The sequence below is a fragment of the Chiloscyllium punctatum genome, chromosome 8 (assembly GCF_047496795.1).
Source record: "Chiloscyllium punctatum isolate Juve2018m chromosome 8, sChiPun1.3, whole genome shotgun sequence".
Taxonomy (NCBI): Eukaryota; Metazoa; Chordata; class Chondrichthyes; order Orectolobiformes; family Hemiscylliidae; genus Chiloscyllium; species Chiloscyllium punctatum.
The window spans coordinates 103,641,811-103,662,527 of NC_092746.1; the positions used below are offsets into that span (position 1 = coordinate 103,641,811).

The 20,717-nt window shown below is 42.2% G+C and overlaps 1 protein-coding gene across 5 annotated transcripts in view; it reads left to right on the top strand.

The window, feature by feature from the left end:
- Positions 1 to 2,661, top strand: part of LOC140480791 (disco-interacting protein 2 homolog C) — a 619,093-nt gene extending 616,432 nt beyond the window's left edge. For all 5 annotated transcript variants that reach the window (XM_072576180.1, XM_072576182.1, XM_072576181.1 and 2 more), the window contains one exon: positions 1,182 to 2,661. In XM_072576180.1, the coding sequence (XP_072432281.1) occupies positions 1,182 to 1,434 (253 nt within the window). In that variant the 3' untranslated portion in view covers positions 1,435 to 2,661. The remainder of the gene's footprint in view (positions 1 to 1,181) is intronic.
- The last annotated feature ends 18,056 nt before the right edge of the window (positions 2,662 to 20,717 follow it).

The window sequence follows — 20,717 nt, forward strand, 5'->3', positions numbered from 1 at the left end:
GAAATGATTGACGTGCTTGGAATTGAATGGAAGACAGTAGTAACAGAGAAGATCTGAATATATAAGTTAGAAGTATGAGAAGGTGATTAGCAGTGAGAGAGTCTGAGTGTGTTCAGCAGAACTGTTAATATTGTTGAGAGGAGTGACATCCTGTTCGTAGTGAAAAATTTAGTTACACATGTAGTTAGGGTGACCTTGATGAAGAAAAATAATTTACAGTTCAGAAACTAGGCTTTCATTGGCTCCAGATGAGGTCCTCTATGGGGCTGCTGCTATTGGGATGAGAGTGGAAGAGTAGTTGGGTCTATGATGAATAAATGCTATCTGACATTTGTAGTGAACTGAGACAGTGAATGAGGGAATGCTAAAGAGGAAGAAATATATTTGCAGGCTTGAGGAACAACACCCTGTTTTTTGACTCCACTCTGAAGCTTTCTGGACTCTACATTGAGTTCACTTACTTTAAGGCAAGACCTCTGCATCTGTCTTATTTTGTCTTTCTTTTTCTTCTTTGTTTTGCTAGGTTCTGGTGTTTTTTAAATCCCATCACACTGCGTTCAGAAAGCTTTTTTTCAGATTAGATTAGATTAGATTACTACAGTGTGGAAACCGGCTCTTCGGCCCAACAAGTTCACACTGACCCGCCGAAGCACAACCCACCCAGACCCATTCCCCTACATTTACCCCTTCACCTAACACTACGGGCAATTTAGCATGGCCAATTCACCTAACCTGCACATCTTTGGACTGTGGGAGGAAACCGGAGCACCCGGAGGAAACCCACACAGACACGGGGAGAACGTGCAAACTCCACACAGTCAATCGCCTGCTGCAGTTCATTCCTCACAGCTTTTGTTACGTCATCACTTCCATAGCCACTCTTGGGGGCTGTCGCATCACACGATCTTTAATCTTTCATCTCTGGCCTTCACCCTACTATGATCTTCTCTCTTGGTTTTCTTGCCACCATTCCTCTTTCTACTGGCTTCAAAACACTACAAACATTGACCCTCTTTCTGTCCACAATAGCTACCTGACCTGCTGAGATTTCCCAACTTAGACACACCTGTTGACCAGTGTTAAAATGTGACCAGTTTGTTTCATTTAAATAAGACATACATTTTGTTTCATTCCAAATACTCTGCTTCCTTAACATTTCTCCCAAATCTCATTTTCCTCAGTGCGGTGTTTACCTGGACAAATCTTTTGGTGGTGGTGGTGGAGCTGGACGGATCAGAACAAGAGGCTTTGGACCTTGTTCCTTTGGTCACTAATGTGGTTCTGGAGGAACATTACCTAATTGTGGGAGTAGTGGTTGTGGTTGATGTTGGAGTGATCCCAATCAACTCTCGTGGAGAAAAACAGCGTATGCATTTAAGGGATGGATTTTTGGCCGACCAACTAGATCCTATCTATGTGGCCTACAATATGTAGCCTCCTGTTCTAAGGCTTCGGTTAACAATGTGTATGTACATATGTAAAGAGAACTCTTGGTGTTCACCACAAAGTGTGCAGAAACCAATAGACAGTACTTGTTCCACACAGGGACTTTCTGCACTTGCAAGCACTCTTAACTCGCCACAAAGATGTGAAACTAATTCTTTGTACCACAGACGTTTAATAGGCAAAGACAATGATAAGTACACAACCCTTTGAAAGTCAAAAGCCCCATTCTGGAGCCTATTTCTTGCTTGTTGGTTGATTAACTGCTTTTGAAGTAAGTGTACTATCTGCGCTCTGTATTTTTAAGTTATATCAGCTGAAGTTGCTTACGTTTTTTAATCTGCCCTCTAAGGGGGTGCTTTTTATGTATTCACATACTGTGGCAAAAAGCAAGTATTTTAGATTGTCGATTCTTGAGATTTGGTCAAAAATTGTCAAAACGTTGTAAACAAGGAACCTTCTATCTAGAACTGATTGGCTGAGGACATTCTGCCCCCTCCTTTTTTTTTCTTATGTCTAGTATTAGGAGGTTCAAGAGTAATGTCCACCCTGTCAACACCATCTGCACTGACATCATGAGGTCCCTCTCAAAGCAGGGCTCAGAAACCCAGAAATGTAGTCGGGAGGAGGTATCTGCTACCAAATAATGTGGGTGTCTATTGTTGGTGTAGCCACTGATGGGGTCTCAATAATGTTTTCGCTTGTGTGATGATATCATTGTACTACAAACAGGAGGAAAAGAAATACTGAGTAACTTCATATCATGTAATTATGTACAAAACAGTTTTAATTTATTTTGTTCTCTTTAGAAGTATATTAAGAGAAAGACATTTGCGAATGTTTTCCTCTTTTAAGTGTTTGCTAAAAAGAAGCAAAGTGTTGCGTTATTTTATGTGGATAGCTTCACATCAGCACACTATATTCGAGGTAACTCATCAGATTTATGGTTTTACCAATGGAAGAGATGTTGAAAATCCAGTAATTCTTACTTGCATGGTGTCCCAGTTTTGAAATGAACAATGGTCATGTTATTCACCCAGCCCTCATCAGAGGTGTAGTATCTCAGTGTGTGAAGTGACCCGCAAGCAACTTCCATCAGAAGATTCCAACTTGGGGAAAAAAAAGTCAATGGACATCTTTATGCTTGTGAATTAACTGAGGTTTAAAAGTGCACTAAAAAAAATTGGAAAAAAAATCAATAAAAAAAATTGTATTGTGCCAGATTGCCTGGTGTTCATTGATAACTTTGTGTTGGCATGTGCACACTTCCACTGTTAGACTCTCAGCATGTGGCAGGTTAAACAGAGTAGATTGTGTGTTTTCTAAGATGTGTGCATGCGTAATGCTCCAGTGTGACTTCAGATTACAAACTGACAGCTATTAATGATCGTTTCAAACTTTTTACTGCTGCTAATTGTGTTTATAGTAAAGCTTTTTCTTAACTTGTAATGGGTTTGTAAGAATTGAAAATGAAACAAAACATCTAGCTGCAAAAGAGCCGTTTTGCCAGTAAATTCACTTTGAAATATTGAGTTAAGATGTAGGATGTAAGAAACTAATGTACAAGAATAAGTGTTAATTTTTACAGTTAAAATTTTTGCAATGATATATTTTACATTAAAATGTCAAGTTTTTAAATTTTTTTCTGATAGGGTGCAGTGTACTCAGAAAATTGGTGACTAACAGCTTTTCTCCACGTTTGTTACAGTCTCATTCCCCATCTCTGTGTAGGTCATTTGTCATTTTTCAACACCACCTTCCATTTATTTCTAGTTGAGAAGTGAAGAGACTGTGGTTTGCAGTTCATTTCTCTCTGCCTTTGATAACGTTGCTTTGCGGTTGACTAGTGGAAGACTGATCAACGACATTTCATTTTTTCTGTTCACCTAAGCTGAAAAACATTCGAAATGATATGGCACCACTACAGCAGCGTCACTGAAGACCAACAGGATACTCGTCAGATTAGAATGATGGGCAACCTTTGAGCTGTCCAGTCAGGTTTAAAACAGTCCGCGTTGGGCTGCCTTAATGAATGAGTGAGCTGTTGGGATATTGACTACCTTCCAGTGTATGCAAATAACGTTCGCCATGAATGAGGAAGTAGACAGTTTAGCAGTGTTAATAATGCTGCTTTTCTTTTACTCAAACCTAAATCCATGCTCTTAACCTAGCACGTTACCTCTAAGGTTTATATAATATTTTCAAAGCCAGGTATGTTATGTCCTCTGCTGCCTGCCATTTGTAAAGAGAGTCTAACATTTACTATTTGTAGTAAAGTAGGTTTCTTGTTTCGTTGTGGGAGTGGAAGAAGCAACCATCCAGAGTCCAACTAGACTCAGCAATAAAGAAGGCGTGTCCTTTATTAGAAAACGTGCTATAGATAAACCATGCATTAGAATGTATAGAAACAGTTTGTCTTGTGACCTAGTGCTTTGAAGTAAAACAAAACCATGTAATCCAACTCGATGCACATGCACAAAAAAGGAAAGTACATGAAGATCATATACTGTCAAAACAAATCAAAAACAGGATCAGATTCCTCATGGTGCTTGTTATTATTATTAATCCTGCTTGACACTTTACCCAAGGGAAGACTGTCCCTTTATCAGTTGAATGTTAGCAGTGTTGAGTCGCATAGGTTGCTGAATGGTAAGAGAATTTCATGTACTCAACCAATCACAATGGATTTTACTGTGCAAAGGACAGCAATCTTTCTTGTATGTTAAAACCACCAGTTCGCTTTGTACATGTGATAACGCCTGTTTTATATTCAAATGAACAAATAAAAGCTTTTATTTTTGTTGCTCTGAAAACACATCATCTGTCTTCATTCAGTGTAAATACTTCCCTAATAATGCCCTTAGACAACTAACTCTCCTGCTGTAGCCTTCGGTTTGCACCCTCTTTGAGATTAGATAAGATTCTTTTCACAAAAATGAAAATAGTTGCTATTTTGGTTCTATTTCATTAATGAGAGAATAGCAGTTTTTGATCTAGGATACCAAATATTAGGAGTTGGTATGATACAGTATTTAAAAAAAAACAGTATATGACATGTACAATTGGGAAAAGCCTGTGGCCAATCTGACTGGTTTGAAAGCTAATATTGCAATCACCCAATTCTTCAAATGTCTGTACATTAAGGATGCTATAAATACAGGTAGTCATCGATCAGTTCATCTATTTTTCTACGAATCCTGAATACAGAGAATAATAGTTTTGAGTTCATAAAAACCAAAGGAACTACAGATGCTTTAAATTGGAAACAAAAACAGAAATTGCTGGAAAAGCTCAGCAGATCTAGCAGCATCTGTGGAGAGAATTCGGAGTTCACATTTCAGGTTGAGTGACCCTTCATCAGAAGTGTTAACTCTGATTTCTCTCCACAGATGCTGAAAGACCTGTTGAGCTTTTCCAGCAATTTTTGTTTTTATATCTTTGGAGTTCTGAGTGAATAACATTCCAGGATTTTTGACCTTTCCTCATTACTTGGATGCTTTTTGAATTTTTTGTCTTTTAAAGCACAGACACCAATGACGACATGTCCTTTCTATAATATAGTGAGCAAAATTGTACATAATACTCCAGGCCTTATGATCTGGTGCCTTGTATCAATCCTTGGTTTATTTATGTAGCTTTATCTCACACTATCTGGAAACATTTCTAAGAATAGATGTACTTAATGCTTGGTTTAAACATTCACAAATGCCCAAAAAATGTTGATTTGTTTCTCTGATTCTTTGGTTTATGTTCCCATTGTTTGTTCCCCTTCTCTGGACTTATTGTATTTCTCCCCAAGATCTCCATTATATTTCCTCTTGATTGATTTCCATTAATTAATAACAGAAATAGGAATTGCTGAAGAAACACGGTGGGCCTGGCAGCATCTATGGAGAGAAAGCAGAGCTAACGTTTCGGGTCCAGTGACTTTGAGTTCTCAAGATGGGTAATCCTGAGAAGTGAAACTAAACTGATTGCCTGGTCTGCCTTAAGCTGCCTCAGTGTATCAGTAACCACCTGAACCAAAATTTACATTTCATTTAGTACTTTCTTCCCTTGAATATCAGTCTGTGCAAAATGGTATCTTTGTATACTAGCTATGACTCATTTAGAATATTTGCCATTCTTTCTCTGCTATTTTATCAACTTTTAGGAGCTTTCAATAGATCAGCATACCCTTTCTCACCTGCTTTCTGAATGTAATTTATAGAAATGCTTTGTTTCTTTCAGTATTTCCTACTGTCTTAAATTTGTTTACTATTTCGGCTCTACTGACCTGTTTCTTGATTTCTGAGAATTAACATTACAGAGATTTCTTGAACTGAAATTCAATATAAATAAAAGCTCAATTTGCTGTTAATGACAATAATTTAAAGTAGTTATAGCTTTTAGGAGTTGGGCAATACTGAAGTTGTATTTATTACTGTGAGGCAGTGATAAAGTTGAAAACTACAGAGAGCATTACAATTCGTATTTATGGGTTAATCCTGTAAATTAAATTGGTCAGAGATGAAAACTCTTTCCTAGGAGATGGTGATCAGTTGGGTTTTAGTGACGAATAACAATTTGATAGGTTTTTTTTGTGCGAGCCTCCAAAGAGCTAAAATTATTAAACTCCATTGCAAACCGTGCCATTCTTTTGAACAATTAATCTCTGGATTGCTTGTCTAGGATGATCATCACTATGCTGTTGTTCTGTAAGCAACACTTGTTAAGTCAAGTCAGATTATTTGGCATTTGTAAGCTATATTTGCAGAATTGATATTGTACAATTAACATCTTTGAAATACAATAAAATTGTTTTTTAAAAATATTCCTCAGATACTGAAGCAATCCATTTTCAAATGGAACTGGACAATATCCAGGTTTGGGCTGACAAATGGCAAGTAACATTTGCACTGCACAAATACCAGGCAATGACCATCTCTAATAAGTGTGAATCTAACCACCGCCACTTGACAATCAATGGTGTTACTATCACTGAATCCCACACTGTCAACATCCTGGGAGTTACCACTGGACTCACCACACAAACGCATGTCAGAAGCTAGGAATACTACAGCAAGTAACTCACCTCGTGGCTACCCAAAGCCTGTTCATCATCTTCAAAGCATGGAGTAGGAATGTGGTGGAATATTTCTCATTTACTTGGATGGGTGCAGCTCCAACAACACTCAAGAAGCTTAACGCCATCCAGGATAAAGCAGCCTGCTTGATTGCCACCACATCCACAAATATCAACTCGCTGCAGCAGTGTGTACTATCAACAAGTTGCACTACAGAAATTCACTAAAGATCTTAGACACCACTTTTCAAACCCACAACCACTTCCATGACAAGGGCAGCAGATACATGAAACCCCACCACCTGCAAGTTCCCCTCCAAGCCACTCACCATCCTGATTCAAAAATATATCACTGTTTCTTAACTTTTACTGGGTCAAAATCCAGGAATTCACTCCTTAATGCCACTGTGAGTTAACCTACTGCACATGGATTGCAGCGGTTCAAGAAGGCAGCTCACCACCTCCTTTTCAAGGGCAACTAAGGATGGCAATGCCCACACCCCATGAATGAGTAAACAACAGTTCTGTGGGTATATATTGGCATGTCATGTTACTTTGATTACCTCCCTGCTCAACTCCTATATACATGCTGTCTTCTCCTGGTCCTTGTGTTTGCTCTCAACGTTATAACCCCCTTTCCTCAGGTGCCAGCACAGTCTCTGCATGTAATCAAAACTGAGTTACTCAAGACAAAAAACATCCACACTTGATCAATCCACCCACCATTGTACTCCAAACACAAAAAGACTCTCTTGTTAACCTAAAACATATCAATGCTGCCCCATTCCACTTCCACATTTTGCAAAACAGATTGTCTCCCATTCTTCACTTTGCTTCTGCTGTTAGAATTGACCCTACTCTAGACCAGTCAAGCATGATATTCCCTGTAGCTATTATCTCAGTTTGATGTCCCTCAAAGTGCTCCACCACCTACAATACTGCAAGGTTTGTAGCTCAGGTTGAGGTTTAGGGTGTAGGTTTGCTCGCTGAGCTGTAGGTTTGATATCCAGACGTTTCATTACCTGGCTAGGTAACATCATCAGTGGCGACCTCCAAGTGAAGCGAAGCTGTTGTCTCCTGCTTTCTATTTATAGGTTTGTCCTGGATGGGGTTCCTGGGGTTTGTGGTGATGTCATTTCCTGTTCATTTTCTGCAGGGTTGATAGATGGCATCTAGATCTATGTGTTTGTTTATGGCGTTGTGGTTGGAGTGCCAGGCCTCTAGGAATTCTCTGGCATGTCTTTGCTTTGCCTGTCCCAGGATAGATGTGTTGTCCCAGTCGAATTGGTGAACGGATACTCAAAAAATACAGTCTGCAGATTCCTCAAGAACAAACCACGACAAGCAGACCACAGCCAGAAACCCTAACCACCTTACCATACATCAAAGAAGTTTCAGAAATGACAGCCAGACTACTAAGACCCCTCGGAATCCTAGTAGCGCACAAAACCACCAACACACTCAAACAAAAACTAACAAACTTAAAAGACCCAGTACAACCCATGGACAAAACCAATGTTATCTACAAAGTTCCATGGAAAAACTGCCACAAACACTACGTAGGACAAACAAGAAGAAAGTTAGCCACCAGGATACATGAACACCAGCTAGCCACAAAAAGACACGGCCCTCTCTCCCTCGTAGCCCTACACATGGATGAAACAAACCACCATTTTGACTGGGACAACACATCTATCCTGGGACAGGCTAAGCAAAGACATGCCAGAGAATTCCTAGAGGCCTGGCACTCCAACCACAACGCCATAAACGAACACATAAATCTAGATACCATCTATCAACCCCACTGAAAACGAACAGGAAATGACATCACCACAAACCCCAGGAACCCCATCCAGGACAAACATATAAATAGAAAGCAGGAGACAACAGCTTCGCTTCACTTGGAGGTTGCCACTGATGATGTTACCTAGCCAGGTAATGAAACGTCTGGATATCAAACCTACAGCTCAGCGAGCAAACCTACACCCTAAACCTACAATACTTGCTATGATTCAAGATGCCCTCTCTCTCCATTCCTCTACTCTCCTCTATGACACTAATCTCTTTTCTATCTGCTTCACTCCAATAAACACATATAGACTACAACTGTTCTTCCAATCCATCAGCACTGGTCCTGAGTGCGTTCCAATGGCTCTCTCCTCCTCCTCATCTTCACCTCCCATCTTCCAACCTCAGTACTTTCCTAAAACTTAGTCTCATTTATTCTGCTGCACAGTCCCAAACAAACATTTCTGCATTCCCCAGGCTTATTTTCCTTTGTTTCTCCAAGTTTAAAATGTATCTTCTTTTTCAGGTTTTTAATTGGTAAGGGAATTGACTGTTAAGAGGGAGAAGGCAGGAAAGTGGGGTCGAAGGATTTAAGGTCAGCCGTTGAATGGTTGAGCAGACTCAATGGGCTGAATGGCCTACCTATATATGTTATAGTCTGTGTCATATCCTTACAGATCATTGACCCATTTGATTACATCACGTGTGGTCTGTTCTACACAGTGGGTTAAAACAATAACTGCAGATGCTGGAAACCAGATTCTGGATTAGTGGTGCTGGAAGAGCACAGCAGTTCAGGCAGCATTCAAGGACCAGCGAAATCGACGTTTTGGGCAAAGTCCCTTCAGGAATAAAGGCAGTGAGCCTGAAGCGTGGAGAGATAAGCTAGAGGAGGGTGGGGGTGGAGAGAAAGTAGCATAGAGTACAATGGGTGAGTGGGGGAGGGGATGAAGGTGATAGGTCAGGGAGGAGATGGTGGAGTGGATAGGTGGAAAAGGAGATAGGCAAGAAGGACAAGTCTGGACAAGTCATGGGGACAGTGCTGAGCTGGAAGTTTGGAACTAGGGTGAGGTGGGGGAAGGGGAAATGAGGAAACTGTTGAAGTCCATATTGATGCCCTGGGGTTGAAGTGTTCCGAGGCGGAAGATGAGGCGTTCTTCCTCCAGGCGTCTGGTGGTGAGGGAGTGGCTGTGAAGGAGGCCCAGGACCTCCATGTCCTCGGCAGAGTGGGAGGGGGAGTTGAAATGTTGGGCCACGGGGCGGTGTGGTTGATTGGTGCGGGTGTCCCGGAGATGTTCCCTAAAGTGCTCTGCTAGGAGGCGCCCAGTCTCCCCAATGTCGAGGAGACCGCATCGGGAGCAACGGATACAATAAATGATATTAGTGGATGTGCAAGTAAAACTTTGGATGTGGAAGGCTCCTTTAGGGCCTTGGATAGATGTGAGGGAGGAGGTGTGGGTGCAGGTTTTACAGTTCCTGTGGTGGCAGGGGAAAGTGCCAGGATGGGAGGGTGGGTTGTTTGGGGGCTGGACCTGACCAGGTAGTCATGGAGGGAACGGTCTTTGCAGAAGGCGGAAAGGGGTGGGGAGGGAAATATATCCCTGGTAGTGGGGTCTGTTTGGAGGTGGCGGAAATGTCGGCGGATGATTTGGTTTATGCGAAGGTTGGTAGGGTGTAAGGTGAGCACCAGGGGCGTTCTGTCCTTGTTACGGTTGGAGGGGTGGGGTCTGAGGGTGGAGGTGCAGGATGTGGACGAGATGCATTGGAGGGCATCTTTAACCACGTGGGAAGGGAAATTGCGGTGTCTAAAGAAGGAGGCCATCTGGTGTGTTCTGTGGTGGAACTGATCCTCCTGGGAGCAGATACGGCGGAGGCGGAGGAATTGGGAATACGGGATGGCATTTTTGCAAGAGGTAGGATGGGAAGAGGTGTAATCCAGGTAGCTGTGGGAGAATCTACAAAATCTAAAATCTTCTCTCATTACATTCTAGGAATATATAAATTATATAAATCGAGCATCACTGTTCAATGCCAATTCCAAATTTCCAGCCAATTTCTAATGGTAGAAGATTTAGTAAATGTTTTGTTGTAATCATTTTTCACATCTTGCAGCTCCAAACTGAATTGAATATTGAATAAAATTGCTCTAACAGTGCCCATGTAAATACTTTTGACTGCTGTCAGTAGTGACAGTATTAAGGACTTCAGGTAATGGCCCTACTTCAGGTAAAGCTTCCCTCTTGAGCTTTCGACATATTGTGACACTTGAAAAAATTTGTCTTGTAATCACTCATATGGTCAGCGTGCTGATTGCATTATTTCCTGGTAGTCAATTCACAGTATTACTGCACAATTATTAACACTGCTCATAATTGGAAACTGCAGAAGACCATTCAAAGACTTGATTATGGTCAAAGAGTGTGGTGCTGGAAAAGCACAGCTGGTCAGGCAGCATCTGAGGAGCAGGAGAATCAACGTTTTAGGCATAAGCCCTTCATCAGGAATGAGGCTTGATCATGGTTTGTATGTACTATTGTGCTGGAATGTACACAAATCTCTTGTTCTGTAAAATTATATAAATCTTATTTAAACATTTAAAGCCAGATGTTGCAACTGACCTAGTTCTATTTACCACACCGATTCGTCTTGGCTTTAATTAACTATGCCTGGGAAGCTTTTGGCATAAAGTGTTCCACAACCCTTTTCATTTCCAACACCCAAATGAGGTCTAATCCTAAATTTAAGGTTATGCCCAACATTCCCTACATTCTACGCATCAACCGGAAAGTCCCTATGCAGCTTACACACGTTTGCCCCTTTCAGTTACTGCATAGAACATAGAAAAATACAGCGCAGTACAGGCCCTTTGGCCCTCGATGTTGCGCCGATCCAAGCCCACCTAACCTACACTAGCCCACTATCCTCCATATGTCTATCCAATGCCCGTTTAAATGCCCATAAAGAGGGAGAGTCCACCACTGTTACTGGCAGGGCATTCCATGAACTCACAACTCGCTGAGTAAAGAATCTACCCCTAACATCTGTCCTATACCTACCACCCCTTAATTTAAAGCTATGCCCCCTCATAATAGCTGACTCCATACGTGGAAAAAGGTTCTCATGGTCAGCCCTATCTAAACCCCTCATCATCTTGTACACCTTCATCAAGTCACTCCTAAACCTTCTTTTCTCCAATGAAAACAGCCCCAAGTGCCTCAGCCTTTCCTCATACGATCTTCCTACCATACCAGGCAACATCCTGGTAAACCTCCTCTGCACCCGTTCCAGTGCCTCCACATCCTTCCTATAGTATGGCGACCAAAACTGCACACAATACTCCAGATGAGGCCTCACCAGAGTCTTATACAACTGCAACAGGACCTCAGGACTCCGGAACTCAATTCCTCTACCAATAAAAGCCAGTACGCCATATACCACCTTCACAGCACTATTTACCTGGGTGGCAACTTTCAGAGATCTGTGTACATGGACACCAAGATCCCTCTGCTCATCCACACTACCAAGTGTCCGACCATTAGCCCAGTACCCCATCTTCTTGTTAATCTTACCAAAGTGAATCACTTCACACTTACCTACATTGAACTCCATTTGCCACCTTTCTGCCCAGCTCTGCAGCTTATCTATATCCCACTGTAACCTGCCACATCCTTCCTCACTGTCAACAACTCCACCGACTTTCGTATCATCCGCAAACTTGCTCCCCCAACTTTCTAGCCCCTCCTCCAGGTCATTTATAAAAATGACAAACAGCAATGTTCCCAAAACAGATCCTTGCGGAACACCGCTAGTAACTGCACTTCAAGATGAACCTTTACCATCAACTACTACCCTCTGTCTTCTTCCAGCCAGCCAATTCCCAATCCAAACCTCCAGCTCACCCTCAATGCCATACCTCTGTATTTTTTGCAGTAGCCTACCATGGGGAACCTTATCAAACGTCTTACTAAAATCCATATGCACCACATCTACCATTTTACCCTCGTCCACCTCCTTATTCACCTTCTCAAAGAATTCAATAAGGTTTGTGAGGCACAATCTGCCCTTCACAAAACCATCCTGACTATCCTTGATCACATTATTCCTATCCAGATGTTCATAAATCCTATCCCTTACAATTCTCTCTCAGACTTTGCCCACAACAGAAGTGAGACTCACCGGCCTATAGTTACTAGGGTTATCCCTACTCCCCTTCTTGAACAAGGGAACCACATTTGCTACTATCCAGTCTTCTGGCACTATTCCTGTAGACAACGAGGACATAAAAATCAAGGCCAATGGCTCTGCAATCTCCTCCCTTGCTTCCCAGAGAATCCTAGGATAAATGCCATCAGGCCCAGGGGACTTATCTATTTTCACCCTTTCCAGAATTTCCAACACCTCTTCCCTACATACCTCAAATTCTAATTAATTGTGACTCAATATTCACATCGGCAACAATGTCCTGTTCCTGAGTGAATACTGACGAAAAGTGTTCATTCAGTGTCTCCCCAATCTCTCCAGCCTCCACACGCAATTTTCCACTACTATCCTTGACTGGACCTATTCCTACCCTCGTCGTTCTTTTATTCCTGATATACCCATAGAAAGCCTTTGGGTTTTCCCTAATCCTACCAACCAAGGACTTTTCATGTCCCCTCCTTGCTGCTCTTAGCTCTCTCTTTAGATCCTTCCTGGCTACCTTATAATTCTCAATCGCCCCAATTGAACCTTCATGCCTCATCTTTACATAGGCCGCCCTCTTCCCTTTAACAAGGGATTCCAATTCCTTATTAAACCACGGCTCCCTTACACAACCCTTTCCTCCCCGCCTGACAGGTACATACTTATCAAGGACACTCAATAGTTGCTCCTTGAACAAGCTCCACATATCGATTGCACCCTTCCCTTGAAGCCTACTTTTCCAAGCCACGCATCCTAAGTCATGCCTCACCGCATCATAATTTCCCTGACCCCAGCTATAACTCTTGCCCTACAGTGCACACTTCTCCCTCTCCATCACTGGAGTAAAAGTCACCGAGTTGTGGTCACTGTCCCCAAAGTGCTCACCTACCTCCAATTCTAACACCTGGCCTGGTTCGTTACCCAGAACCAAATCCAGTATGGCCTCTCACCTTCATCCCCTCCCCCACTCACCCATTTTACTCTATGCTACTTTCTCCCCACCCCCACCCTCCTCTAGCTTATCTCTCCACGCTTCAGGCTCACTGCCTTTATTCCTGATTAAGGGCTTTTGCCCGAAACGTCGATTTCGAAGCTACTTGGATGCTGCCTGAACTGCTGTGCTCTTCCAGCACCACTAATCCAGAATCTGGTTTCCAGCATCTGCAGTCATTGTTTTCACCTCTTGTTGGCCTGTCTACATATTGTGTCAGGAAACCCTCCTGCACACATTGGACAAACACCAACCCATCTAACGTACTCGAGCTATAGCTTTCCCAGTCAATATCTGGAAGGTTAAAGCACCCTATTACAACCACCCTATTACTTTCACTCTTCTCCTGAATCATCCTCACAATCCTTTCTTCTCTAAAGCGCTCTGCTAGGAGGTGCCCAGTCTCCCCAACGTAGAGGAGACTTCATCGGGAGCAACGGATAGTCCCACAGCTACCTGGACTACACCTCTTCCCACCCTCAGACCCCACACCTCCAACCATAACAAGGACAGAATGCCCCTGGTGCTCACCTTCCATCCTACCAACCTTCGCATGAACCAAATCATCCGCCGACATTTCCGCCACCTCCAAAAAGACCCCACCACCAGGGATATATTTCCCTCCCCACCCCTTTCCGCCTTCCGCAAGGACCGTTCCCTCCGTGACTACCTGGTCAGGTCCACACCCCCCTACAACCCACCCTCCCATCCTGGCACTTTCCCCTGTCACCGCAGGAACTGTAAAACCTGAGCCCACACCTCCTCCCTCACCTCTATCCAATGCCCTAAAGGAGCCTTCCACATCCAAAGTTTTACTTGCACATCCACTAATATCATTTATTGTATCCGTTGCTCCCGATGCGGTCTCCTCTACATTGGGGAGACTGGGCGCCTCCTAGCAGAGTACTTTAGGGAACATCTCCGGGACACCCGCACCAATCAACCACACCGCCCCGTGGCCCAACATTTCAACTCCCCCTCCCACTCTGCCGAGGACATGGAAGTCCTGGGCCTCCTTCACCGCCCCTCCCCAGACGTCTGGAGGAAGAACGCCTCATCTTCCGCCTCGGAACACTTCAACCCCAGGGCATCAATGTGGACTTCAACAGTTTCCTCATTTCCCCTTCCCCCACCTCACCCTAGTTCCAAACTTCCAGCTCAGCACTGTCCCCTTGACTTGTCCGGACTTGTCCGACCTGCCTATCTCCTTTTCCACCTATCCACTCCACCCTCTCCTCCCTGACCTATCACCTTCATCCCCTCCCCCACTCACCCATTGTACTCTATGCTACTCTCTCCCCACCCCCACCCTCCTCTAGCTTATCTCTCCACGCTTCAGGCTCTCTGCGTTTATTCCTGATGAAGGGCTTTTGCCCAAAACATCGATTTCACTGCTCCTTGGATGCTGCCTGAACTGCTGTGCTTTTCCAGCACCACTAATCCAGAATCTACACAGTGGGGTTTGATTGAAATTCATGAATTGCGCTTACACCCAGGTCTCTGCAGATTGGTCATCCCACCACCGCTAGGCTATGGTATCTACAAGGTAGAGGATTACAGAAAGTCAGGATTGACACTGCAGTAAGATTTTGCCAATGTATAGAATTTGTGATCTGTAATGGATAATTTTAACAACCTGTTCAGAGATTTTTACGGCACACCGAAGTAATAAAATCATGCAGACTGCTGTCTACCTTTGTGCTGATTACATAAGACATCAGCTTTGCTTTGCCAGTATTTTAAAGCTTTTTTGTTCCCAGGAGAGCTGTATTTTCAGGGCCATTGAATTGTCATTTAAATAAAAATTGGAGTAGCAGGATCTCTCTTATATAAAAGGAAGAAAAAGAGTTAGAGTACTCTTTGCTTTAGTACATGTCTGTAAATTTTAACTTTACTTGTATTTGTAATTGTAATCATTTTTGTTAAATACTGTCAGTTCTGCCATAACTCATTCTCATGCAATCCCATGTTTATAAGAAAATTGTGTAATAGCAGCACCTTTTAAACAAATGGGGCTGGAATCATACTATAACCAACACATGCTTTAAAACTTAGAAACAGTGTCCCCAAATCATCAACCGTGTTAAAGCAAATGCATGTTAATGAAATGTGCATTATAACAGAACGACCTGTAAATCAGTCTTAGAAAATTTCTTCTGAACAAAAAGTAATTAGCTCTGTCTTGCTGGCCAATGCCCTAGCTACAGATCTGTATGGCTTTCTTCATAAACAGAAACTGGGTGCCACGGTGGTTCAGTGGTTAGTATGGCTGCCTCACAGCACCAGGTACCCGGGTTCAATTCCAGCCTTGGGCGACTGTCTGTGTGGAGTTTGCACATTCTATCTGGGTTCCTGTCAGGTGGCCAGCACTTGACCCATATCTCTCTCAATCCTTCCTATTCATATACCCATCCAGAATGTTGCAATTGTACCAGCCTCCACCACTTCCTTGGCAGCTCATTCCATACATGTACCACCCTCTGCGTGAAAATGTTGTCCCTATGTTTCTTTTATATTTTTTCCCTCTCACCCTAAACCTATGCCCTCTAGTTCTGGACTCCCACATCTCAGGGAAATGACCTTGTCTATTTATCCTCCATTCCCCTCATGATTTTATAACCTCTATAACGTTGTCCCTCAGCCTCTGACCCTCCAGGGAAAACAGCCCCAAGCCTGTTCGGCCTCTCCCAATAGCTCAAATCCTCCAACCCTGGCAACATCCTTGTAAATCTTTCTTGAACCCTGTCAAGTTTCTTCTGATAGGAGGGAAACCAGAATGGCCCAACCAATGTCCTGTACAGCAGCAATATGACCTCCCAACTCCTATCTCTGACCAATGCTCTGACCAAAAAAGGAAAGCATACCAAACACCTTCTTCACTATCCTATCTACCTGTGACTCTACTTTCAAGGAGCTATGAACCGGCACTCCAAGGTTATATTTACTCATATTCTTATTAAATATTTGGGCAATATTATTAGACTTAAACAATGTCAGCAGTCCTCTGATAGTTGGGACAATTATTTCATGTCTTGTTCTCATGATGATGAATGTTTGACTGACATTGAGTTTGAATCAGCAATTTACAGTAGATTGTTTTCCCAGTTGACAATGTAGTGAACGAACACTCCCTAGGACCTTACCATTAAGTGTATATGTCCTGCTCTGATTTGCATTTCCAGAATGCAGCACCTTGCATTTATTTAAATTAAATTTCACCTTGTCTCAACATTGGGACCAAATTGTCTATGCATCAACTCAACTGGCAGCTTACTGCTGCCCAGCAGGAAAGTTGCACAGTTAGGGGGGATTATAGCTTGTTAAATACCTTATGAATGCCACGACTCACCTCATTAATTTGCACTTTGACAAAAATATCTGAGCTTTAGCCTATTGTGAGTTGGTGCTGATTTATTCAAAGAGCAGCACAGTTCATGCTTCAAGTCTGTGTCATGCTTCAAGTCATCTAATTGAGATGAATGATGAGATATTTAGATCTCCAGTTCGCCATTACAGTGATATTGTTGAGTGTATTTCTGGAAGGTAACACTAACATGCTGACGGCAAGATGCAACAGTTACATTGTCTCCTTGCCTGATTACTTTGGGGCATTGCACACAGGTTTAAGTGTGCCAAAAAAAATCCCAGCAATAGATGTTGAAAAGTATTTTAACTTAATTTCTTTAATTCCTCTTGAAAACAAAATGTTTTGCAGTACAATGCAAGAGATTATGGAATTATTAAAACAGTTTTCACTTAAATATGGTGCACTGACTGTATCACAGAAATTTATCACAATGAACATTGTAGCATTCAATTTGCAATTTGCACAATACTGTGTCAAAGTGGTTTCAAATCAGAACACATTAACACAAAGATTTGATAGAGTTGCATCTATTTCCATTGAAGGACAGGATTGCTACTCCTGCATTGCAAGTCAGTTCATTTTTTTAAATCCCTGAAATAAAGGCTACAATAAACCTGGCAAATTGGTTACAGATGGCCATGATTGATTAAGTATTGAATATATCAACAAGTTGAATAGAATCCGTTCTGAGGAAGAATCACTAGACCCGAAACGTTAATTCTGATTTTTCTCTGCAGGTGCTGCTAGACCTGCTGAGCTTCCGGCAATTTCTGCTTTTTGTTTCTGATTTCCAGCATCTGCAGTTCTTTATTTTAATTAGTACATAATATGCTGACAGTGACATGTAACCGTTATTATAATTGTAATCTTTTTAATTTATTGATATATTCACTATTATGCCAACTATGTTGTGTTGAAACCGAGTTTTGCAGCTAAACCATACACTCATGGCAAAGTACTGAGTACCAATCTCCATCTGGTCACATCACCAGCATGCACTAACAACCCACTGCTCTTCTTTCCCCATATTTCTCAGCATCTCACGTGTTCACAACATCTGTTATTTGTATAGATCGAGTGTTAGGAGTTCACCTCCTCGTTGCATTGAGGTCTTCCAAATTTTTCCTGAATATTTTCTGATCTCCTCCCCCAAGTAGTTGCATTTTCCACAGAAACATTCCACCTCCAGCCTTCAAGTCTCTGACGGAAACTTATTTGTATATGAGCAAACTGCTGAAGATCTGAAATAAAAACAGAAAGTGCTAGAGAAACTCAGCAGGTCTAACTCTATCTGTGGAGAGTGAAATAGAGTTACATTCTGAGAAACTAGGGGATGTCAATGGTCCTTCTAAGGCTATGGTGACAATAAAGAACAAATGAAATATTGATCCTGTGTGGGGGAAATGTCCTGAGGGGGATATGAAGCATAACTAAACAACATGAGAAAACATTTCTCATTTCCTTGAGAAAGTAAATGCTTGGCATAATGGAAAAAGGAAAATAGATTCATAGGATGGAGTTCTCAAAGATTAAGGCTGTCATAGTTTCCCTCTTCATTCTGCTATTTAGTGTGTGTGTACTTAATGATTTGTATCCACTTAAGTCCAGATTTGATGCAGCAGAACAGCTGCACCAACATGCGGTCTCTCTGACCAATGAATCAGTTCTAAGCTCTGCAGTCCTGCCATGTCCAGGGATGAATGGGAATGGACAATTAAACAGCTCACAGAAGGACGAGGAAGTACCACAGGTATCCCCATTCTCAACAAGGGAGAGCTCAGTGCAAAAGACCGTGCAACCATCTTCAATCAGAAGTGTCATTTGGATGATCCATTGTAGCATCCTCCTCAGGTCCCCACAGAAGCTAATATTCAACCATTTCACTTCATTCCATGTATAGCAAGGAAGAGCTGAAGTACTGGACTCTGGAAAAAGCAATGAGTCTATGAAATGTTTGAGGTTCTTTTACAATTTTAAAGCCTAAGTCAAATATAATTAGAGTTTGAGTGAATTAATCTAAATATTTACTAGTTCTGGCTATTTCCAAAAACCAATCAAAAACAAGTATGTTGTTAAACATTTTACAGAATTTATTTATCACAGTAAGTAGAAAAGAAATAATATTTAGTAAAAGTAATGTTTGTTGAGTTGATCCACTGCAGGATGCCAGTTTGTGACACTGGTTGACTGGCAGAGGTCTCTTGTTCTGCTTTCTGAAGTTCCTCTTCTGTCTTTGAATGTTCTTCTTGTGCGTTGAATCACAAAACAAACCTCTCCCTTATTCAGCCATGAATAGCTGGACATGATCACAAACACCCTGCCATTGAATTGCTTTCTCAGTGCATGAACAGTTCATGGATTTGCTCAACATTTCTGATTGGCCACTTTAAAAATCATGGTTCTCTTAGTGACAATACTTCCAATTGTCTCCTGCTATGCCAATCTTTTTGTGAGATTTTATAATGACTTGTCCCTTCTAGCTTAGCAACTCCACAGTTCTGGACCAAAATGGCATGGCACCAATGAGCAGTTTGAGTCAGCTTTGTGTATATTGTATTATAGTCCAAGATTATCATCCCAAATCATACACCAACATCACAGGACTACAGATTCAACACAGAACCTAACTCTTACCATCCACACACACACACGCATGATGTGTGTGTGTGTGTGTGTTTGGGATAAGAAAAAAAAAAGACTCCCAACACCCCTCCGCCTGTCCACCATCTATAAGGAACAAGTCAGGTGTGTGATAGAATACTCCCCTCTTGTCTGGATGAGTGCAGCTCCAACAACACTCAAGAAGCTTAACACCATCCAGGACAAAGCAGCCCACTTGATTGGCACCACCTACACTACTGACACTTAGTGGCAGCACTGTCTACTATCTAAAAGATGTGCTGCACTCACTCACCAGGCTCTTCCGACAGAACCTTCTAAATGTCAAGACCTGGTATAAGGGTTAGCAGATTCACGGGGAAGTTGCTGCCTGGACATTCTCATCGAAGCTACACACCATCCTGACATGGATTACAATATCTTCACTGCTGCCAAGCAAAAGTCCTGGGACTGCCTTCACCGTGTGGACTGCAGCAGTACAGAAGCTGGCTCAGCACCTCTTTCCCCAAGGCCAGTTCACAACCAGCAATGCCCACATCCTAAAAGCAAATTTTTAAACAAACTTCTTTTACTCTACCTTCCTTGTTCAACAGTTTGCTAAAATGGCAAGCAATGTTTTTTTTCCCGATTTATCCCTTATAATTCAGCAAACACTATTACTTGATGATAATGCTGGAAGCTCATTTGCTTATCACCCTGAAAATTGCTGCCCAGAACGTTACCGTCCCGAACTGTTGAATCATGACTCATTCTCACTTTGCTTTAAGGTATCAGCTCTGATCTTGTTTTCTATATAGGTCGATAATATTTTGCTACACACTAGTGCAATGCTCTTTCCCTAAAATGTATTGGAGGAGAAAGTGAGGACTGCAGATGCTGTAGATCAGAGCTGAAAGAGTGTTGCTGGAAAAGCGCAGCAGGTTAGGCAGCATCCAAGGAACAGGAGAATCAACGTTTCGGGCATAAGCCCTTCCTAAAATGTATTGCATAGTACAGCATGTTTATCTTTGAATAGATTGGTAGTTGCGGTTGGGGGGTTATGCCTGAAGTTATAGAGAATGATCTATAAGAGAAGTGATAAAGCGATAAAGAGCAGCAGAGAAGTTTGAGGAGAGACTGGCAGATAACATTAGATCCCCCCTTTGTCATATAAATATTAAAAAGTTGGCAAAAGGAGTAGGGCTCATTATTTATATAGGAGTGTCTGAGATATTGAGACTTGCCCGCACAGTTGATATCCATGGAATAAAGGTGGTTGAGTG